The sequence below is a fragment of the Gymnodraco acuticeps genome, unplaced genomic scaffold (assembly GCF_902827175.1).
Source record: "Gymnodraco acuticeps unplaced genomic scaffold, fGymAcu1.1, whole genome shotgun sequence".
NCBI classification, from domain to species: Eukaryota; Metazoa; Chordata; class Actinopteri; order Perciformes; family Bathydraconidae; genus Gymnodraco; species Gymnodraco acuticeps.
The window spans coordinates 369,638-392,523 of record NW_022989766.1 but is presented as its reverse complement, the minus strand read 5'-3'; the positions used below and the strand labels follow the sequence as shown (position 1 = coordinate 392,523).

Genomic DNA, 22,886 nt, shown 5'->3' with positions numbered 1-22,886 from the left:
TGGATGGATAGATGGATAGATGGATAGATGGATAGATGGATGGATAGATGGATGGATAGATAGATGGATGGATAGATAGATGGATAGATGGATGGATAGATGGATGGATGGATGGATAGAAGGATGGATAGATGGATGGATAGATAGATGGATGGATAGATGGATAGATGGATAGATGGATGGATAGATAGATGGATAGATAGATGGATAGATGGATGGATAGATATATGGATAGATGGATAGATGGATCCAAGTCGCAGAAGTGTGTTCAGACATTAAAATGCAATACTTAAAATACTTTAAAATGTGGAAAAGAGAATGAACAATTACAAATAAAATGAAAAATATAATAGCAAATATAATCAAAACAATATAAAATATTCTGGATATTTAAAATAAAAAGTAAAACAAATTGATTGAATTGAATATGAGAAAGGAGAAACTCAAACTATAAATAAAAAAGCTAAAAGAGGTGGGTTTTGGGGGCTTGTAAAATCAATGTAAATGCATCTTGTTCCTCGCAATAGTGACGCTGGAGATTATTATCCTTCATTGCACCATCATCTCCATTACTGGGTTTAGCTGTCTCACGCCCTCCGAGAAAAAAAGCTTTGACGCCTTTAACCCACCGCCAACGTTTTGATTCAGCAGATGGGCCAATGTTTGTTTTAGCTTGACACCCGGACACTCTCTCGTTTGGTGATGATGGGGGTGTTGGGGTGTTGGGGGGTTGGGGGGTTGGGGGGAAGCAGTGGGTCTCCTATAGGTGCAACTTATTCCAACTATCCTGAGCCAATTCTCCAAATGGATGCATTTTTGGAGGCGCGTTTACCAATAAAACGTAGTTAGGAAATTACATTTTGTCCTCTGTTGTCTTTGTCTCCATCCAACACTCAGCACATGTGTCCATCTTGCATGCTGTTGGGTTGCAGATTTATTTATAGAAGGCAGTAATGGTTTCTTTCCTCTATAGGTGCACATTTTTCCAACTATTATGACAAATTTAAGAGCCAATTCTCCAAATGGATGCAGTTTTGGAGGCGTGTTAAACTCAGAATGCTCCAATAAAACGTAGCAGAAAACCCCCATCCTCTCGTTTGGTGTTGATGGGGGTTTTGGGGAAAGCAGTGGGTGAGGTTATACGGGCGAATAAAGACAAGAAGAAAATAAAGAGTGATGCAGCCAACTGCCTGTCAGCGCTGTCCACTTGAGATGATTAATGGCCTCAGGCTGTGATGGACAGAGCCAGAAAACAGAGGCTCCTGTTCAGTGGAATCCATCGAGAGAAAGGGGGGTTAAAGACAAGTGTCTTAGCTCCATGGACCTGAACAAAACCGCACACGTTGCCGTCAAGAAAAGCCTGGACCCATCTCAGTGTGACACCGAGAGTAGATTCAGCTTAAGAGGGACCACATGGTGTTCAATCGCTGCTTTAGAAGCTATTTCAGGGGGAAATCCCTCCGTAGTAGCTTTAAGTCTGTTAATGGTAATAAAGTGGTAAAGCCGGCCTAGTCTCTGCCATTAAGGTGCAGTGGTCTTGATGGAGATGTGCAGAATTAGTGGAAGGAGAAGGAGGGAAGTGGAGATAACGATTATCATGAGGAAGTCTCATTAAGCTGCAGCTCGCAGTTAAACCTCCTGGAAGAATCTCCGCTCTGTTTGTCCCAATGAATCTCCAGGAGACGGGTTTCCATTCAATTGTCAAGGGGCGTTTAAGCAAAGCAGACGGGAAGAAAAAGACAGTTGGTGCTTTTTAAGTGTTGGTTTTGGAGCAAATACGCTCTGCTAAGAAGTGACATTTGTTAAGGTGGACTGTAATGGTTTTAATCTCCAATTAGGTGCAATTTATTCCAACTATCCGCTCATTAAGGAGCCAATCCTCCAAATGGATGCACTTTTAGAGGCGTGTTTACCTCCACCATTAAAACGTAGTGAGGAAATTACATTTTGTCCTCTCTCTCCATCCAACACTTGGCATTTTGAGCACATTTGTCCATCTTGCATGCTGTGGGATAGCAGATTTATTTATAGAACACTGTCATGGTTTTAATGTCCAATTAGGAGCGACTTTATCCAACTGGGCTGCAGATTAATTGAGGTAGACGGTAATGGTTTTAATGTCTAATTGAAATGTGGTGCCTTTTTAAGTGTTGGTTTTGGAGCAAATACATTCGCTCTGCTAAGTGACATTTGTTGACATAATAATACTTTTAATTAAAGTCAGCGTTCCAGTGTTTCCGCTGTAAGCTGGGTATGTTTTTGCGTGGTGGGAAGAGTGGCCTCCCAGCAGGGCATTAGAGGAAGTTCCCTGACTGTAACCCTGAGACCCAGAGCTCTGTCCGCACCAATTACAGCATGAATGGGCTCTGGGGGATCCATGTATGCATTATATTACTCCCCCGGTCAGCCTCACACTGCCCTATAACAGGCGGGACCTCTGTACAAACAGCACACTACAATAGGAACATTCTCTGGCGCTTTGATACAGCCTCATTTTCCCTTTAGTTAACACCCCACAAGTTCTGGAAAAGGGGCAGCAGCTGGGTGTGTCAACAGCAGAACACACTGGTGAACACATCGGACCATTTGGTTGGATTGCAGGTTTATTCGAGGTGGACTGGTAATGGTTTTTAACTCCAATTAGGTGCAACTTATTCCAACTCTTAATGAGCCAATTCTCCAAATGGATGCCGTTTTGGAGGCGTGTTCAACTCCACCAATAAAACGTAGCGGAAATTACATTTTGTCCTCTCCTATCTCCATCCAGCACTTTGCATTTTGAGCACATTTGTCCATTTTGCATGTGGTTGGATTGCAGATTTAATTGAGGTAGACATTAATGGTTTTAATGTCCAATCAGGAGCAACTTTGTCCAAGTGTTCCGACTCCTTGAAGAGCCAATTCTCCAAATGGACACTGTTTTGGAGGCGTGTTCAACTCCGAATGCGGCAATAAAACGTAGTCATTAGATTACATTTTGTCCATTTTGGATACTGTTGGATTGCCGATTTAATTGAAGTAGACTGTAATGGTTTTAATTTCCAATTAGGTGCAACTTTATCCAAATATCCCGCTCATTAAACAGCTAGTTCTCCGAATGGATGCAGCTTTTTAGGCGTGTTTACCTCCACCAATAAAACGTAGAGAGGAAATGACGTTTTGTCCTCTCTTGTCTCTCTTGTCTCTCTTGTCTCTCTTGTCTCTCTTGTCTCTCTTGTCTCTCTTGTCTCTCTTGTCTCCATCCAACACTTGGCATTTTGAGCACATTTGTCCATCTTGCATGCTGTCGGATTGCAGATGTATTCGTGGTAGACTGTAATGATTTTAATGTCCAAATAGGTGCAACTTATTCCAACTATCCCGCTCATTAAAAGCCAATTCTCCAAATGGATGCAGTTTTGAAAATCTAGGAAATGGGCATTGAGAGCACATTTGTCCATTTTGGATGCTGTTGCAGATTTATTTAAAGAAGACTGTAATGGTTTTAATTTCCAATTAGGAGCAACTTTATCCAATTATCCCGCTTTTTCTGCCTATAGCTGCACATCTTTCCAACTGCTATGACTGATTTAAGAGCCAATCCTCCAAATGGATGCACTTTTGGAGGCGCGTTTACCTCCACCAATAAAACGTAGTGAGGAAATGACATTTTGTCCTCTCTTGTCTCTCTGTCTCCATCCCCCTTCCTCCACCTTCCTCCACTGTTTATTGTGCTACAGTTACAACCTCTGAAACTTGATAACACCATGGGGGATAGTGGTGGAGGGTGTGGGGGAGGGGGAGGAGAGCTGGATTAAGGGGCCTCCTGTCCTACACTGGATGATTAATGATCTCCCCAAAAAAAAGGGGGAGAAACCCCTCTTTTTTTAGTGATAGGCCAACGACGCTGACGGACAGCAGACAAGGGAGTGACCGTCGCGTGTCTGTAAGTGTGAAAGGGGAGAAAAGAGAGGCTGAAAAGGGCAGACGGGGTGAGGGAGGGGAGGTTAAAAGGGGCTGGTTTTTTTGTGTAGAGACAAGACCATTTCCCTTTGAAAGCACTTTGTCTGTGGGCTGAAAGTGAGCGTGCTCCCCAGCCAACCAGACAGGTCACGTAAAAAGAGAAGCAGCAGTGGTACTCTCAGGAAAGGGTGGGGACCCCAATGATGCACTGATTACAACCGCTGCTTCATAATCAGTGCTCCCAGACTATGAAAGAAACTGTTCTTATTGGAGTCGGTAACATCGTTGGTGAACTCCACCCTTTGGCAACTTATCCACAACATTAAGATATAAGTTGCCAGAAAAACGTTGTATCTCACAATTGAGGAAGGTTTAGCAAATCACGGCTTTTTGATACAGTTTTTTTAATTCAATACTTCAAAATATTGGCAAATTATCCAAACAATTGCGATATAAGTTACGCTTTACATTGATTTAGACTGCCAGCAAACAGTGGCAAAACGTTAAATCCCACAATTGTGCTAAACCCTGTTTTTAAATAGCTTTTCTAATGCAAACAACGTAAGAGAATCATGAGGAAAGACCAGAGATACACTGATTACAACCACTGCCCTATAATCAGTGCTCCCAGACTATAAAAGAAACTATTCTTATTGGAGTCGGTAACATCTTTGGTGAACTCCACCCTTTGGCTGGCAAATTATCAACACTTGGCGATATAAGATACGCTTTACATGGATTTAAACTGCCTGCTTTTATCCCACAATTGAGCTACTCATGTTTCTATATAGCTTTTTTAATGCAATACTTCAAAATATGTACGATAATCACGCAGAAAGACCAGTAGGTGTACACAGATTACAACCACTGCTTTCTATTCATTTGTCCCAAACTAAAAATACACTTTTATTTATTCAAAACATTTTGTTTTGTGGACATTATCTTCGGTAACTCCACCCATTGGTTGGCAAACTATCAAATCATGGTCGTTTCTTTACCGCTTTTCTAATGCAAATGCTTCAAAATATTCATAACAATACGTACGATAATCACGCAGAAAGACCAGAAGTGGAAGCAAAGACGTTCTATCTTACGTTGAGGATGGTTTAGCAAATCATGGCTTTGAATTCAGGCTAAAAGACACTGTTCTTATTATTGGACGGGGGACGTTATCGTTGTTAAACTCCACCCTATGACAAACCCAGCCCTTTTGGTGAGTTCATCCACGGGGGTCGAGACAAAAGGAAGTCGTGATGTGTTTTTTGTGCAATCTGTTTATTTTGCACAAATACACGACTTGTTGATGTATACAAGAGAGGGACGTTATCGCTGGTAAACTCCACCCTTTGGTTGGCAAATTACTAACAGAGGTCTTTTTGGGGGGAGGTCTTCTACGGTGGTCAAAACAGAAGGAAGTAGTGATTGTGCAATCTTTTATTGTTTCTTTCTTACCAACCAAGACGCCTCTTTGTGTCTCGCTCCGCTCTTCAAAACCCAACCCCCCACCTCCCTGTTGCTTTTTAAATCTCTGCTAAAAACTCACCTCTTTGCACTGGCTTTTAATACCAGTTGAACAAAACATGTTTACATTTGTATGTGTTTTATATGTTTCTAGTGCTTTTTATCGTGTTTTTAATTATTGTCTATTATTATTTTACTTCCATCGTGTTATTTTATATTGTATTTGTTCCCTGTACAGCACTTTGGTACTGAGGCTGTTTTAAATGTGCTCTATAAATAAGTAAAGATTGAGATAGGGTTAGTGTTATTTCTCTATCATTTAGCCATTGTATTTCTCCTCAGTGCACAGTTGCCACTGTTCTGTCCATCTTTAATTACGACGCACTGCACGGGGATTTGAGTCTCTTAATCTTCTGGGAGATTCGTAATCACTCAGCGCTCATAAGTAACGGAGCAGATTCATTCCTCACAGAGAGGTCATCGGTCAGGGTAAAAATAACAACTGCTCAGATCCATGCACCTTGCTTTGGCCTCGGTGGAAGAGCCTGAATGTGCGATACAAATACTATGATATTCCTACATAAGAAAGTAGAACGTGAGCTGATCTAAGAAGAGGGATGGAAACTAATTTCCCCAAATGAACAATGCTGTTTTTAACTGGAATTATCCAAAAGACATGATGTGAAAATGCGCGAAAATGCAAAATATATTCCTTCGAAAATAAGACTTGATGGCAATAAAGAATTTAACACATTTAATGTAGGCAATTCTTGGAAGTAAACAGACAAACATAGACCTATTTTTATTATAACAGCAGTCTATAGTATATTTGAACGCTGTCTTTGGAGCGTCAGGCCCTCTTTTATTCGACATTTTGCTTTAATTCTTACGTTTATATGTATTTTATATTTTATTGGAAATTCGTACTTCTGATATTCTATAAAACATTATATTTTGTTTATTTGGCTTTTATTGTATTCATTCTATAATGGAACAAAAGTCACCAAACCAATTTCCCCCTGTTAGTATGTCTGATAAACTAGGATTAAACATTCATTTTCTCATATAATCTACTAAAATGTGAAATACAGTGACCTAAGTTAACTCCCACTTATTCGTCCAAATCATGCATAATAATCTTCTATTTTCCCACTCAAATCCAGTCCTGGCCCCTCTGTTAAGCTGTTCCCACGTCAGGCTCTCCTGTGATCCACACATTTCCAAACTTCTTGCTATCTCTGCATATCTGCATGTCTTGCTCTCCATCTGTGTCCTGTGTGTGCTCTTAAAGCAATGCTTCCTGTTCTCCACACCCTCTGATGGATTGTATGAAACACGTTACAGCCCCCAGAGGAGCCGTTCTGCCGCAGCACAATAACCCTGAGCTCACTTCCAGGGTTATATAAGACTCACAGTAACAGAGAGCAGAGGCCTAATGGAAAACAAGAAGAAATTAACATTATATATATATTGGGTAACACTTTATATTAAGGTACACAACTAGTTGTTAATTAACATGCATATTAGCAGTACATTGGCTCTTTATCAGTCAGTATTAAACACTTATTAATGCCTTATTCTATATGACCATATTCTACAAGTAATTAGCCATTAGTTGAGAGTTTGTCCTCAATAACCCTCTAATTAGTGCTTATTTATTGTAAGGAAGGACGTTGTTGTACATGAGTTTGGGTCTTAATATGCTCAATATGGACCTAATAAGGCAGCAGTACCACAATAATGGTAATCCTCCCATAATGACACTTAACAAATATTGTCTATTCAGTAACACTTTATATTAAAGTACACATATTCACCATCAACTCGTTGTTAATTAACGTGCATATTAGCAGTACATTGGCTCTTTATTAGTCAGTATTAAACACTTATTAATGCCTTATTCTACATGACCATATTCTACAAGTAATTAGCCATTAGTTGAGAGTTTTTCCTCAATAACCGTCTAATTAGTGCTTATTTATTGCAAGGCCGTTGTTGAGTTTTGGTTTTAATATGTTCAATATGGGCCTAATAAGGCAGCAGGACCCCAATAACACCAAACAAATATGATCTATTCTTATGTAACAAGACATGAAACTACAAGTATTAATTGTGTCAAAATAACTCAAAATGTGTTTTTTCTAACTCAGAATTCCATATTTTAAAGTGACGTCTTGTTCATAACAAATAAGCTAGTAGTTTGACTCTAATATGTTAATGAACAACTAGTTGATGGTGAATAAGTGTACCTTAATAAGTGTTACCATATATTGTAGTAATAATGATATACTAAAACCACCAGACTTCATCCAGCAGGCCATAAGACTGTTAAACACCTGAGCTTTGGAAAGAACATCCATAACATTCAACTTAAAAATAACTATTTATCTAATATATCATATTCCAATAATTTATAGATTATTCTTGCACTGTTTCTATTCTATTATGCAGAGGCACCTAATGGAAAACAAGAAGCCTAAATCCAGGGAAGAAGTGGACATGAAAAACACGGCTGCCAAATGTTATCCGTGCCTCTTTGTCGACGGCATATATGATACACGATTAAATAGAGGAGAGGTCATTTCAGTAATGGTAGATAAGTGTGCAGAGATGAGTTGTCATCTTTAAAAACCAGGGTTAAAACTTGACTTCTCATGCAGTTATATTCAAAAGACCACAAGCTTTTTCTTAAAATCTCATCCTGTTTGTTTTTTAGTAGTTACCATCCTTCCTTTTTCACTAAGAAGGGCTTGGCGTTATTGAGACAAATCTAATATATATATTGTAAGCTTACTATTTGTGCTTTCATGACATATTTTCACAATGAAATGTATTACATATAGTCATTAGTGGTGTAGATATATGTATAATATAGTCAAATAACAGTCAGGTACGCAGTATTGCCTCTAAAACCAGGACAATACACCTAAAAAAAACACACTTTAATACAATATCTGGTCTCCGATCACAATATAGATAAGATGTAACAGAGGGTATTGTTTCTTACGTAGGAATTAAAGCACATCCTGCTCTGGGTCTGACCTTTTCCAAAGTCACTCTGCATTAAGAGCATCAGCCAAATCCGTGAAAGGGACATGTTTGACCCCGTGTCATGGATTGCAAAAAGCCTAAAAGTAATTAGCATTGATGGGAGGTGAAATTTCCAAGATGAGTGCCCAACCCCCCACTCAACCTCTCCCTCTGTTTCTATCCTCCTCGGTTTATAGCAGCTGATCTCTCCAGTATTGATTGGTTTTCCCAAATGGGACTCGTCAGCTGATGTGTCTGTCAGTCCAGTGTCCATTGATTGAAGTGGTTAGCTGTTATAAAGCTAGATCCTCAGTGTTGCACCTGCCAGTGAAGACATCACTGTCAACCACTTAAAGGTTCCCTATTATACTGCTTTTCATCAATATCTCACAGGTCTCAGATAGATCCAGAGCCGGTCTCTGATTGGCTGAAACACCAAACAGATCATTGCAGCATCCCATAATCCCCTCTGTTTCAGCCCTGTTTCAAACGTGCTGATTCTCTGTCTGTTACTTTAGATCAGGGGTCACCAACCTTTTTTAGGATGAGAGCTACTTTCAAAAAATAAAGCAAGTCCGGGGCTACTTTTAATCCTCTTTTTTGTGTTTTTTGCAGTGTATATATTTAGCACTGATCAGCTCATTTTCAGACAGGTTTCTATATAAATGGATCAGGACAAACAGAGAGAGAATCTTTGTTCCTGAAACTTTCAGAGTCTCTTTCCACAGAGGGGACACATGTTGATGTAGAAGAGACATGGAGAAGAGGGGACACATGTTGATGTAGAAGAGACATGAAGAAGAGGGGACACATGTTGATGTAGAAGAGACATGAGAAGAGGGGACACATGTTGATGTAGAAGAGACATGAAGAAGAGGGGACACATGTTGATGTAGAAGAGACATGAAGAAGAGGGGACACATGTTGATGTAGAAGAGACATGAAGAAGAGGTGACACATGTTGATGTAGAAGAGACATGAAGAAGAGGGGACACATGTTGATGTAGAAGAGACATGAATAAGAGGGGACACATGTTGATGTAGAAGAGACATGAAGAAGAGGGGACACATGTTGATGTAGAAGAGACATGGAGAAGAGAGGACACATGTTGATGTAGAAGAGACATGGAGAAGAGAGGACACATGTTGATGTAGAAGAGACATGGAGAAGAGGGACACATGTTGATGTAGAAGAGACATGAAGAAGAGGCGACACATGTTGATGTAGAAGAGACATGAAGAAGAGGGGACACATGTTGATGTAGAAGAGACATGGAGAAGAGAGGACACATGTTGATGTAGAAGAGACATGGAGAAGAGGCGACACATGTTGATGTAGAAGAGACATGAAGAAGAGGGGACACATGTTGATGTAGAAGAGACATGAAGAAGAGGGGACACATGTTGATGTAGAAGAGACATGAAGAAGAGGGGACACATGTTGATGTAGAAGAGACATGGAGAAGAGGGGACACATGTTGATGTAGAAGAGACATGGAGAAGAGGGGACACATGTTGATGTAGAAGAGACATGGAGAAGAGGGGACACATGTTGATGTAGAAGAGACATGGAGAAGAGGGGACACATGTTGATGTAGAAGAGACATGGAGAAGAGGGGACACATGTTGATGTAGAAGAGACATGGAGAAGAGGGGACACATGTTGATGTAGAAGAGACATGGAGAAGAGGCGACACATGTTGATGTAGAAGAGACATGAAGAAGAGGTGACACATGTTGATGTAGAAGAGACATGAAGAAGAGGGGACACATGTTGATGTAGAAGAGACATGAAGAAGAGGGGACACATGTTGATGTAGAAGAGACATGAAGAAGAGGGGACACATGTTGATGTAGAAGAGACATGGAGAAGAGGGGACACATGTTGATGTAGAAGAGACATGAAGAAGAGGGGACACATGTTGATGTAGAAGAGACATGGAGAAGAGGGGACACATGTTGATGTAGAAGAGACATGGAGAAGAGAGAACACATGTTGATGTAGAAGAGACATGAAGAAGAGGGGACACATGTTGATGTAGAAGAGACATGAAGAAGAGGGGACACATGTTGATGTAGAAGAGACATGGAGAAGAGGGGACACATGTTGATGTAGAAGAGACATGAAGAAGAGGGGACACATGTTGATGTAGAAGAGACATGGAGAAGAGGGGACACATGTTGATGTAGAGGAGACATGAAGAAGAGGGAACACATGTTGATGTAGAAAAGACATGAAGAAGGATTTTGCATAATCGGTGACCTTTAAACATCCGGTTAGATGTTAGGTAGCAGTTCATATTCTCTGTTCAGAGCAAGCTTTGGGTCCCAGATGATGTTGTTGGACAGCCTCTCAGGTTATTATGGTCTGCTGAGTCAGAAAGTCTCTGACCGGGTGGACCAACAATCTTTGAGCAGACTTTTAACAGGTGGAGCAGTTTTGATTTTAAAGCAGTACACAAACACTTGTACCAGGTGGTATTGCAGTATTGTAGAATATACAAAATCACAGATGTGAAGAACAACAGAAGAATATGTTCTTCTAATGCAACATTTTGATTGGCTTCTTCTCCATTCAATTCCTCGTCGAAAAAACATCAACATGTTCAGCTCGATAATTAAATCTACGGTTATTATTACCATTCATAACATTAGATTTTAAGCTTCTTTGAGCATTAGGAAAAGCGCTATCAAAATATAATGTATTATTATTATTATTATTATAACTTTATGTGGATAAATAATAACTCAAATGTCAGACTATATAACCATCATGGTCCCTGGTCCACAACAAAGACTATGATAACACCCATGTTGTGAAATATAAATGATGTGCAATATATATATATATATATATATATATATATATATATATATATATATATATATATATATATGCCGTTAATAACTATGCAATATATACCTGGCTGCTATATCTTTTTTAATCTTTAATATTTTTTTTATGCGTGCTTCTTAGTAAATATTAGGCTGTCTTTGGCTCTTTTTGCGGTAACAAATGCAAATGTCCCCTCTGTGGGACGAATAAAGGTATTCTGATTCTGATAACCATTATTTATCCACATGTGTGTATTAAGTTTCCGCATATAGCATTCACACCGCAATTTCTTCCTTCTGTAGATAGTAATAGTCAGTGTTTAATATTTCCTTACTAATGAATGTTCTTTGTTATTAGCCTATATACTGTAAGAATGAAACGAGACTCTTAAATAACTAGATATTCAATTCAATTCAAAACCTTTATTTATCCAGGTAAAATCCCATTGAGATCAATGATCTCTTTTTCAAGGGAGACCTGCAGAATATGTGAGTAGAAAAAGCTTTTAGCCGTCCACAGAGGAGGCAGTTCACTGTAGAGCGAAGGTCTGAATGTGTAATTACGGGAATGTAATTGCACAGCGCACTCCTATAATTCCTGAATTGCAGCTTTATACAAGTCGTGCACAACAGCCCGACTAAAATAAACATGTGAGGGCAGATTGTGGGGATAAAGCTTTTAGACCATATGTTCTTAGTCCGTATTTCCAGTGTGGCTGCATGTAGCTGCTGAAAGTTAGCATGTTCTGAATCTGCAGCATGAAGCAGTCACTGTCCACTCTGCTTTAGTTTAGCTCCTTTCATTGACATATGAGTGAAGTCATTGTTAATTCAATGTTTGAAGTGTATTCACAGACATAACCAACTTCAGTGGAGCCATTTCAGCTTACCGTTTGACACAAATGTGTTGTCAACTGAGGCTAACATGGCTAAGCTAACTAGCATGCTAATGGCAGGAGCTCCAAAGTGAAACACAGCCAGACTTTTCCGGGTAAAACTGAACAAAAGGAGAAGTTAATTGAGTATCCTGAGAGCTCAGTACATGTTGGCAGTGGGTCACATTTTCTGAATTCAACATTATTTAGGTTTATTCACCATTACCATACTATTTCAACACTTCATGATTGTCCAGATGGCAAATAAGGTTTTTAGCTAAAATGCATGTATTTAGGAAGTTTTGATTATGAGTTGTGTGAGTTTGTAAGCTGTATCCACAGACATAACCAACTTCTACTGAACAATTTCAGCTTACAGTTTGACACAGATGTGTTGTCAACTGAGGCTAGGCTAACGTTTGCTAGGAAGGCTAAGCTAACTAGCATGCTAATGCAGGAGCCAGAATTTTCCGGATGCAAATAGCGAAACGAGGCAATAAACAGACTATCCTGAGAGCTGTTGGAATTGGGTCACATTTTTAAAAATTCATTAATTCATATGTTTATTCGCCATAGCCGTACCATTTCCAACACTTCATGATTGTCCAGACTTGTGCGGACGAGTAAGGTTTTTAGCAAAAAAGCATGGAAGTTTTATGAAGTTTTGAGCATATCACTAGATTAAATAAAACCTGGATTACTCTAACACAAATTGTGAGAGTTTGTAAACTGACTTCTAGTTGTAGTTGTGTTAAACTTGGCAGAGGCATGCGAGGAGAAGTTGTCTTCAAGCATTTCAAGGTAACACAGCGTGAATAATTGATATGCAAATGGTGGTTTTGTGGGAGAAGGTATTCAAGCAGTGTCCGACAGAAGAGTCTTTTTCTCTTTCTCTTTTCATGTGTTTTTAACAACCCCCCCTACTTTTATTGCTCTTGACTTCATTCTCTCTTTGATCTCTCAGATTTGTTCTACCTGAGTTTTAAGCTACTGCAGTGGAAAAAACTTAAGTTTAACCTTTGTCTCCTTTTGTCACTACAATCTACAGTTGATGCCAAAGCCCCTCCCTCTATTATGTGCACAACATGCCATTGTCATGTTGCTGTGACATATACATTCTTGAGATTTCTGCAAAGATCAGAGATGGCAGTTTACAAGGCCGAGCTATTGGGTTACTTTTCTCTCACTTGATCTCTCAGTCAGATGTAAATATAGAGCAGAGGTCACACTATATCTGACCAAGCTGTTTCAATTGGGACCCAAAAAGGCAAGCAATGACAACCGTAGTGCATGTTAAGTGTTTTATACATAATGCATCACATTTAAAAACCTTAAAGACATTATTATGCATGTTTATATCCATTCATGCATAATAAAAGGCTTCATTGTGTATTAAAGTGTAGTTTCATGTATAGATGTATGGTGTGTTCACGCCTGTGCTTGAGTAGTTTGCCTAGTTTGAAAGAAAACAGCTTTTATTGAGCGCTGCTAACTGACTGTTACTGACACAATACGGGCCTGTATCATCTGTGTTTATAAGAACTGCATATGTCAACAAAGATTCTCCCCTCCCCCCTCCACTGTAAATGTCATAGCTGTCATCTGCTGTTTGCCCTTGTATCTAAAACCTGCTGATAGATTTCATTTTGCCTAAATGTATTTTCAGCACAAACACAATTAGACGATCACAAGAAGATGATGAGTAATTTAGATGGAGGGCTGAGGTAATAACACTATAGACGTTGTAGCTTTGAGCAGCTTTTCCCACTTAGTTTGCTTTCTTTCTACCATTTAGGCCAATTATTTATAAGTTGTTTGTGTTTAGCAAGTGTTAAAAGCTAGATGTGTTGTTTGTGTTGTGTCTCAGGCTTTAATGTGAATTGTTCCCAGTTGGAAACACATATTTCCAATTATTCTAACGTCACTTGAATGCACTACAAATGCCCAATCTTGCAATGTCAACAAAGCGTTACACAATTTGGGAGTCTTTGTGTATTTAGAGGTGTTTTTTTAAGCTTCATTTCGTTGTTTTGGTGTAATCCTGCTGTCAGACAGATGGACAACGAACCGACAGAAAACAACCACCAATTCAATCTTGGGTTTCAAAGAAAAGAGTGCAACAAAAAAACGTAATAGTTGTTTAAAAAAGGTACATGTTTTATGTGCAAACGTAGCTTTGATGCACGTTTTTAGTAATCAAGGTCTCATTTCAGTCATAAAAGGGACCCAAGTGTCAATATATCTTTATAAATCTTTATTTATGTATGTATTACATTATTTCAAATAACAACTGACCTATAAACTGTCTCAAAACCCAACTCCAGCTGGGAGGAATCGGGTATCCTGAGTTGTTTTTGTGTAATCGTGCTGTCAGACGGATAGATAAACACGTCTTTCATCAGCTCAAGCTATGCAACATTTCTAACACAATCAAGCCTAACAAGATTTGTGAAATGAAGGCGGGGAAATGCTGTTCACACACTGCATGTGTGTATGTTTAATGCATAAGCAACACAACAGGTTCAGGTGGTTTCTGAAGTATGAGTAGAGGCATACGTAAAGCTAGGAAACCCCTCCTTCATAATGTCAAGCGTTTTCAAATCAATCCCTCACAGCAGGTCTGTTCAATGTGATGTATATTTAATGATGGGGTTCATTAATCATAGAGTGTGTGTGCTCACAATGCTCACAGTCACACACTCAAAGCAATGGCCTCTGGCTGGTACTCTGCACATTCATCAGCCACCTGCACAATTTCACTGGTCAACTAGATGTTAACAAACATTCCATGGCTGCAGGTTGGAGTTAGGAGACAATGATAGAAACAGCCTGAAGCTTTAATGGATGCATAAGCAGACACACACAGATACACAGCGTTACACACAAAGACACACACACACAGATACACACAGATACACAGCGTTACACACACAGATACACAGCGTTACACACAAAGACACACACACAGATACACACAGATACACAGCGTTACACACACAGATACACAGCGTTACACACAAAGACACACACACAGATACACACAGATACACAGCGTTACACACACAGATACACAGCGTTACACACAGATACACACACACAGATACACACAGATACACACACAGATACACACACAGATACACACACAGATACACACACAGATACACACACAGATACACACACAGATACACACACAGATACACACACAGATACACACAGATACACACACAGTTACACAAATATACACACAGAGATATACAGAGATACACAGAGATATACACACACCGTAATACACAGATACACACACCGTAATACACAGATACACATGAATACACACTGATACACACACAGATACACTCACAGATACACACATAGATACACAGGGTTACACACAGATACACACATAGATACACACACAGATACACACGGATACACAGGGTTACACACAGATACACACATAGATACACACACAGATACACACGGATACACAGGGTTACACACAGATACACACATAGATACACACACAGATACACGCACACACCGTAATACACAGATACACATATAGATACACACACAGTTACACACAGATACACACTGTTACACTGAGGCAGTAACCTTACATATCCATCATTTCCTGGTCTTCTCTAAAGAAGAGGGACCAATGGAAACGTTGTCATGTTGCCGTTGTTCAGCATGGAAACATTCATTAGCTAACAATTACATTATTGTTCTATTAATATAAAGGGAGGTCAGGTACTCTTTAAAACAGCTGCTAGTTATGGGTACTTTCTACTGAAGTACATTTCAAAGCCTCTTTACTTTGACTTGAGTAAAGAAGTTTAGTCAGTACTTCTACTTTAGTATTTTAAACACGAGTATCTGTACTTCTACTTGAGTAAAGGATGTGCTATCAGCCGGTGTTGATTGGGGTCCTTTGGGATGGGGGGGTTGGGTTTCAGTTGAAGACCCGTCTCACTTCCCCCCCCCCCCCTGTATTTCACCAGGTGACTCTTCTTCATGACCCACGGAGGTGTCGCGTTTCCTGCCTTTTTTCTTTCACTCTCTCTCTGTCCCCCCCCCCTCTTTAATTCAAGTCGCTTAAGAGACAAAAGATGGCAGTTAAAAAAATACAGTTATTTATTTTTTATTTCACCTTTTTATTGGACATTTATTTGAGCTTATGTTTTTTTAAATATGTATTTATTTGATGTTATATCTATGTATATTAATTAACCCTGGAAACATATCAGAAAACCCATTTTTCTGTCTATTACAAAGTATAAAGTGCAAAACTAAATCGAATGACTTTTTAAAAAGACACATGTTTTATGTGCAACTTCTTTTAAAAGATGAATCCAAGCTTTGATGCAAGTTTTTATTAATGAATGTCTCATTTTAGTCCTAAAAGAGACCGTAGTGTTCGATGTTCTGCAGTTAACGGTACGCTGCACAAGACAGATGCAAAGATTTACCGCCAAATTGCTCCGGAAAAAAATAATCTAATCGTGTAACTCGAGTTCTAATAGTGTGTGTGTGTGTGTGTGTGTGTGTGTGTGTGTGTGTGTGTGTGTGTGTGTGTGTGTGTGTGTGTGTGTGTGTGTGTGTGTGTGTGTGTGTGTGTGTGTGTGTGTGTGTGTGTGTGTGTGTGTGTGTGTGTGTGTGTGTGTGTGTGTGTGTGTGTGTGTGTGTGTGTGTGTGTGTGTGTGTGTGTGTGTGTGTGTGTGTGTGTGTGTGTGTGTGTGTGTGTGTGTGTGTGTGTGTGTGTGTGTGTGTGTGTGTGTGATTTACAGCTTGTTTTTTGGCACCTCGCCAGTTTGGTGATGTTTTACACGCCACACACTGAGGCAGTTGACGGTGGACAGAAGACAGAAGACAGCTGCTTTAATAAACTGTCGGCTGGCTGTAATAATTCTCGCTAAGGAGCTCGTCTCACTGTTCCCCGAGTAAATAGAGCTTCAAGTATCTTATCAATCATCGAGTGTTTGCTTTTTCCCCCGCTGTAGTATTTATTCTTATTATTGAGACTCTCATATCGAGATATTTACTAGAAAAGTCACGCATTTATTTCTTTACCTGCTCATGAAAGGGACAAAACTTCACTTTCATTAAGTGTTGATTATGTCTAGAAATGTCACATAACTGTATTAGTAGAAAGCAATAATATGTAGTTTGAATAAAAGGATTAGGTTTCAACTAACCGTGTACAGTTTTGTGACATTAGTTGACATAAAATCCCTTAATTAAAGTCATGTTTAAGGGTGTGTTAAGTGTGCTAAAAACGTGTTTTAATCTGATCCGACATACCTACAGTCATATATTTGCACAGAAGGAGAATACACAGTGCTTTGTGTCCTCTTTGGTTAATCTCTTTATTGCACTGCTGTTGGATTAGTCACTACATGCCATGGCGATGATGTCGTAACAACGTCTATATCACTCATTCTGTCTTGTATTGTTGAGTTTACCCTCACCAACAAAGGGGTGTTCTTACTCTTATCAATGAGGCTTTTCTCCGCCCTTCTGCCTCCTTCTATTCTCATTAATTGCACTTAATGACGGGAATGCAGTCATTTTTAAGATCAGGGGTGTCCAAACTACGCTACGGGGGCCAAATACGACCCGCTGTCCATTTAGAATCGGCCCTCAGCAAATAAAAAAACCGTAGTGAAATATGAACCTTGTGCTTTTCTTATAATGTACTTCTTAAATATATGTAAACATATATTCATGTGTTAATAAGCCCACTTTTCAAATTACTTCAGTCCATTAAAGTTGAGAACATTTTCTGACAAATCTAAGTTGATAAGAAAAAAGCCCAATAACTTAATTACATAACAGCCTTGAAATAAACCCTTAATATTTCCCTTTATTATAATCAATCTGAGGCTTTTGTTGTAAGGAATGAGCTGCTAACAAGATAAATGAAACCCTCTGGAGAGCTGGGATGTAGGCGGTTGTGTTTCTTAAAGCATGTTCATGTATCGAGCCTAATTTACCTACATGTTGCTAACTTATAACTTCACTTACGAGGCAATACACCTCACCTCTATAAGTGGCCCAGCCCTTAGTATATTTTTCTGTATGTGGCCCTCTGTGAAACAAGTTTGGACACCCCTTGTATAGATAATATCGAGCCCCAATGATGTCTTATATAGGCTTTATTAGACAACTGTCCCCCTCTATCTGTGTCTCTGTGTCTCTATCAGCTGTGGCTTTAGCTTCATGCTTAGAATAGCGATGTATCTATAGTGTAACGTTACATTTAACTTCCCTTATGTGGAGGGGACGTATCTGAACACTTGATATGAATTGGTCCGTCATGCGAGTGGTGGCTCTGCCCGGACTATAGATAGCAAATTCCAAGGCTTTTTTACCTTTTATGTCCCTGGCCGTGCATTCAAAATAAAACAAACATGGCTGGAAGCAGAGCAGGGTCCTGACAATATGCCCCGACGTTTAAAAACTAAACAACCAGGGGTAAAGTAAACACTAAGCATGTGGAGTCCAGACACTTGTCTCTGCTCCGTTTTGACATATTTCCGTCATTCCTGAAGGAAAGCATGAATAGCACCTGTTTAGGTTGTTTGAAAGACCACCAGAAATACTCACTGGAGCAGTTTGTGCTTTCGGAAGATATATCTTGTTCTTTTTTCTGTCTGGAAAGTGCTTTTATTTAGAGTTTCTGACTCTGGGTAGAACATGTTATCAAATGGACCCTGTCTGATGTTGATGTTTCGATCACAGATGGCGCTAAACTAAAAGAAAATAAACATCTAAGGGTACGATGAGGGGTCATTCACAAGAAGAGGCCAACAAAATACAAACACATGTAACTTTGTGTGGCGATTGACTAGACTCTTAATATGAAGAAAGAAAAGACCAATGAAGAAACAAACACATGTACCTTTTTATACAGATTTCCCACCAGAAGTACTCTCTTTCGTAAGATATATCATGTGCTTTTTCAGTCTGGAAAGTTACTATTCTGCTAGTTTCAATGCATGTTGGGACACACATATCTGATTCATTTCAACAAGTTACCAAATAGACTTTACCCTGTTTGTTTTTGATGGCTCTAAACTCAAATAAAATGAACATCTGAGCGTATGAGGGGTCATTTACAAGAAGAGGGCAACGAAATACAACTTTTTAAACACCTGAATTTCCTTTAGGGGATAAATAAAGTTCCATCTTATCTTATGGAGATTTACCAGACTCTGAATATCAAAATTGTCAACAGCAAGATTTGGGGACTACTTCTGTCTGTAAGGGTTGACTCTAAAAGTGTCGGACACATTCAAGGAAGGGCAAAATACCTGGTTGTTTATATCCAAAATGCATGCCTGCTTTGTGTAATTTGAATCATGTCGGGGGTCCCATCCCTCGCCTCAACCAACCAGGAACGCTTCTGACACGGACAATCTCCCGTAGTGTCACCCGGGATCACGTCCATATCTACGTTTATTTGAGAAAACAGCATGGATGTGGTCCAGAAAGTACAATTAGTCGACTGATGGATCAACAGAAAGAGCATTGAAGTTTTCTTGCAAAAAATGCAGTTTTTAGCCCCTCGAATATGGAGATGTGCGGCTTTTCTCTGTTTTATGTCATAATGAAGTGACTATCTGTCAATCCAAGATATTTAAGATAAGACAAGATAAGAAGTATTTAATTGATCATTAATTGTGTATAGGTGGATTTATACCATCACCTTTGACTTTGAGGAACCGAGATGGCCATTTTTCACTATTCTCTGACGTTTCCTGACCAGTGATTGGATAATGAAAATAATGGTTATAAATATTAAATATGGTATCAGAGTTTGAGATGACGCCCTGCTGGTGGAGGCGGGTCATTTCAAAGCTGTTTTCGCTCTGAAAAACGACGTTTGTGTTGGCTGACACCTTCCTCACTAATCCAGTCTCTCTCCATCTGGCCACTTAACGCTCCTCCCCCCTTCCCTCATTCCCTTTTTCCTTCCCTACATCCTTCCTTACCTCCTAAAGGCAGCAAACACGTCTCCTCTTCCTCGCTTTGTTTCTTTATTTATCTCTGTTGTTTCTCCCACCCTGCTGTGTGTCTCATTTAGATTCAAGGTTCAAAGATTCAAAGGTTGGTCAGCTACAGTTTAGAAATGGTAATGAAATTCTTCTGACCTGAGCTCGTCCAACGATGCAACATATATAATAAAATACAAATAAAAAATAGTGCAAGAAGTCTATACGTGTAAATAGAATATGATATGTACAAGAACAGAATATTAAATACAATAATGTAAATTAAGACGAAATTAAATACGGTTTATTGCGGTGTCACTAATCAATCGCCAACTAAAGAAAACAAGATGGCTTCTTCTCTCCTCCTCCTTTTTGGTTTGGTTCTTTGGTTCACCATTTAATAATACACAAACACAACGGATAACAAATAACAAACAGTGCAATCACTCATTGGGCTTACTTAAAGCCTCTAAATAATGTGAAAATCACAATTTTATATAAAACGCAACATCAATATCCCGACAATTGCTTGAATTCAATAGAAAATGACAAACTTGGGGGACAAAATATGCTTAAAATTAAGAGTTAATCCACTATTATCTGATCATATGTAGATTTGATAGTGAAACCTCACACCAGCCAATGGGAGATCAGTAAAAAATAATTGTCATTTCCTGTGTGTTGTTTCCTGTGGACGGCCGTCTGCCATTTCATTATTTAAAAAATGCCCATGATGTCAAGTCAGCGATCTGTAATTTACCACTACTGGCGCCACGGGCACCCGATTGATTTATTATAGAGGCCCTTTAATGTGAACAGCTGTTTCCTACTAAAAATAGGTCAGGGGTCACATGAGACGACCTTGTTTTTTCTCCTTTCCTCCCGTTGAGATAGAAAGCTGCACGAGAGGTGGGCAATGTGCGGCTTTTCTTTGTTTGATATCATAATAAAGTGACTATCTGTCAATCCAAGGTATGTATACCATCGACTGGGACTCGATCTCCTGTAGTGGGATAAGGGAACCCGGGATAATGTCCTCACCTCAGTGTATTTGAGAAAACAGCATGAATGTGGTACAGAAAGTACAATTAGTCGACTGATGGATCAACAGAAAGAGAGTATTGTTGAAGTTTTATAGCAAGAATGCTATTTTTAGCCCCTCAAATACGGAGATGTGCTGCTTTCCCCTGTTTGATATCATAATGAAGTGACTACCTGTCAATCCAAGATATTTAAATCAACTAGGAATGTTAATGTTCGATTCAGACGTCTCTTTTTGCTTTTGATCAATGGTCTCCAGCCTGGAAAATTATGGCTTGAAAGGCTTTTTACTTGATTACTTATTCCAGCGTTAGGATGGAGTTTGCATGAACGTGTTTTATTGTTGTGACGTCGAGTTAACGGAGGCGTTTATCCTCCTTTAGTGTGGAGGATTTCTACCCTGCTGGGAAATCAAAGGCGACGGCGTGTATCGGGTATTGATTATCCGCACGAAATATAGGCTTACATATCAGAATGGGTTTTATTACCAAGTGTATGTATACGAGGAATTTGCCCTGGTGTAAACAAAGACTCAGAAAGAAGATTATGTAGCAAAAAAAGCACTATTATATTAATAATATGTGAGATTACAATAAAATATGAGAAATACTATTTAAAGTGGAGAGCTGTGCAGATTCAACAAGATGTGCAACATGTTCAAAGGGTTTTGCAGGATTTACAAATAACAAGAAATGGTTCGTTTTAAATTATTTAATTGATAATCACAACAGTTGCTGAATATGTTTCTGTAGTTCAAAGAGCCAACTGATCATTGCTGCCATCCCAGTTTATCAAAAAAAACTATTAAATGTCTTTAAATATCTTGCTTTGACATTAAGATATTTACTTATTTATATAAATCTGATAAAAGCACATTTTTGAGGCTGAAAACAGTATTTTTCCTGAAATGTGCACAGGTTTTTTGAAGGATTTTGGGGTAACTAGTGGATAATTAAGTGGGAATATAAGCGACGTCCAACCTTTCTCCTCCTCCGTCTGATCTTATCATTTGAAGTCTAGCCGTTGGCAAGTAGCCCGATTAAAAGTTAAAAATAGTAAGTCCGGTTACTTGCTATTTTAAAAGTCAAATCAAAGCCAGTTGCAATCAAGTTGACAATTAGCAGTAGAATATAAATAAAAACTGTTATTAATATCGATCTACAGAGAAATATTCGGCAACGATTGTGATGATCAAGTATCGTTAGAGAATTCCGTGAGGTTTTTTATGTAAAAACAGCATAAAATACTGATTTATTCATATCGTAAATTAGTAAATATCTTAAGTGTTGGGGAATAATTTGCCCTGCATGTCATCTTTCGCCCTCTGACGCAGATGACTAGCCTTGAGCAGCCGTTATGTCCCTTAAGGCCCTGTCACACTGTCCCGAAATTGACACCCGATGGACACATGAATATGGAATTGTGAATTTCGCACGAAGATGGCCCCGAACCACACACGAAGGCAACATTTACATTACATTTAAGACATACAACTGCAACGAAAGTACCAAAAACAATTATGTTACAGTACTATGATACTGTACTGATATCTTCAGACTTTGTTCTTTACTTTATCCGTCGTTATATGTAGAAAATATTACGTTTTCTCCGTAATGTTGTTTCCATAAGCAACAACAACTTCCTGTCATCTGTCCTTCAAAATAATATATTATATCCTTTTTAGTTTCACAGAACACAAATTGGGTTA

General features: G+C 39.0%; 1 protein-coding gene across 1 annotated transcript in view; it reads left to right on the top strand.

The window, feature by feature from the left end:
* The first annotated feature begins 1,219 nt into the window (after positions 1–1,219).
* LOC117546297 (AT-rich interactive domain-containing protein 3A-like) overlaps positions 1,220–22,886 on the top strand; it is a 55,142-nt gene continuing 33,475 nt past the window's right edge. The window contains 1 exon segment of the mRNA XM_034216487.1: positions 1,220–1,388. Within this exon segment, the coding sequence (XP_034072378.1) occupies positions 1,220–1,388 (169 nt within the window).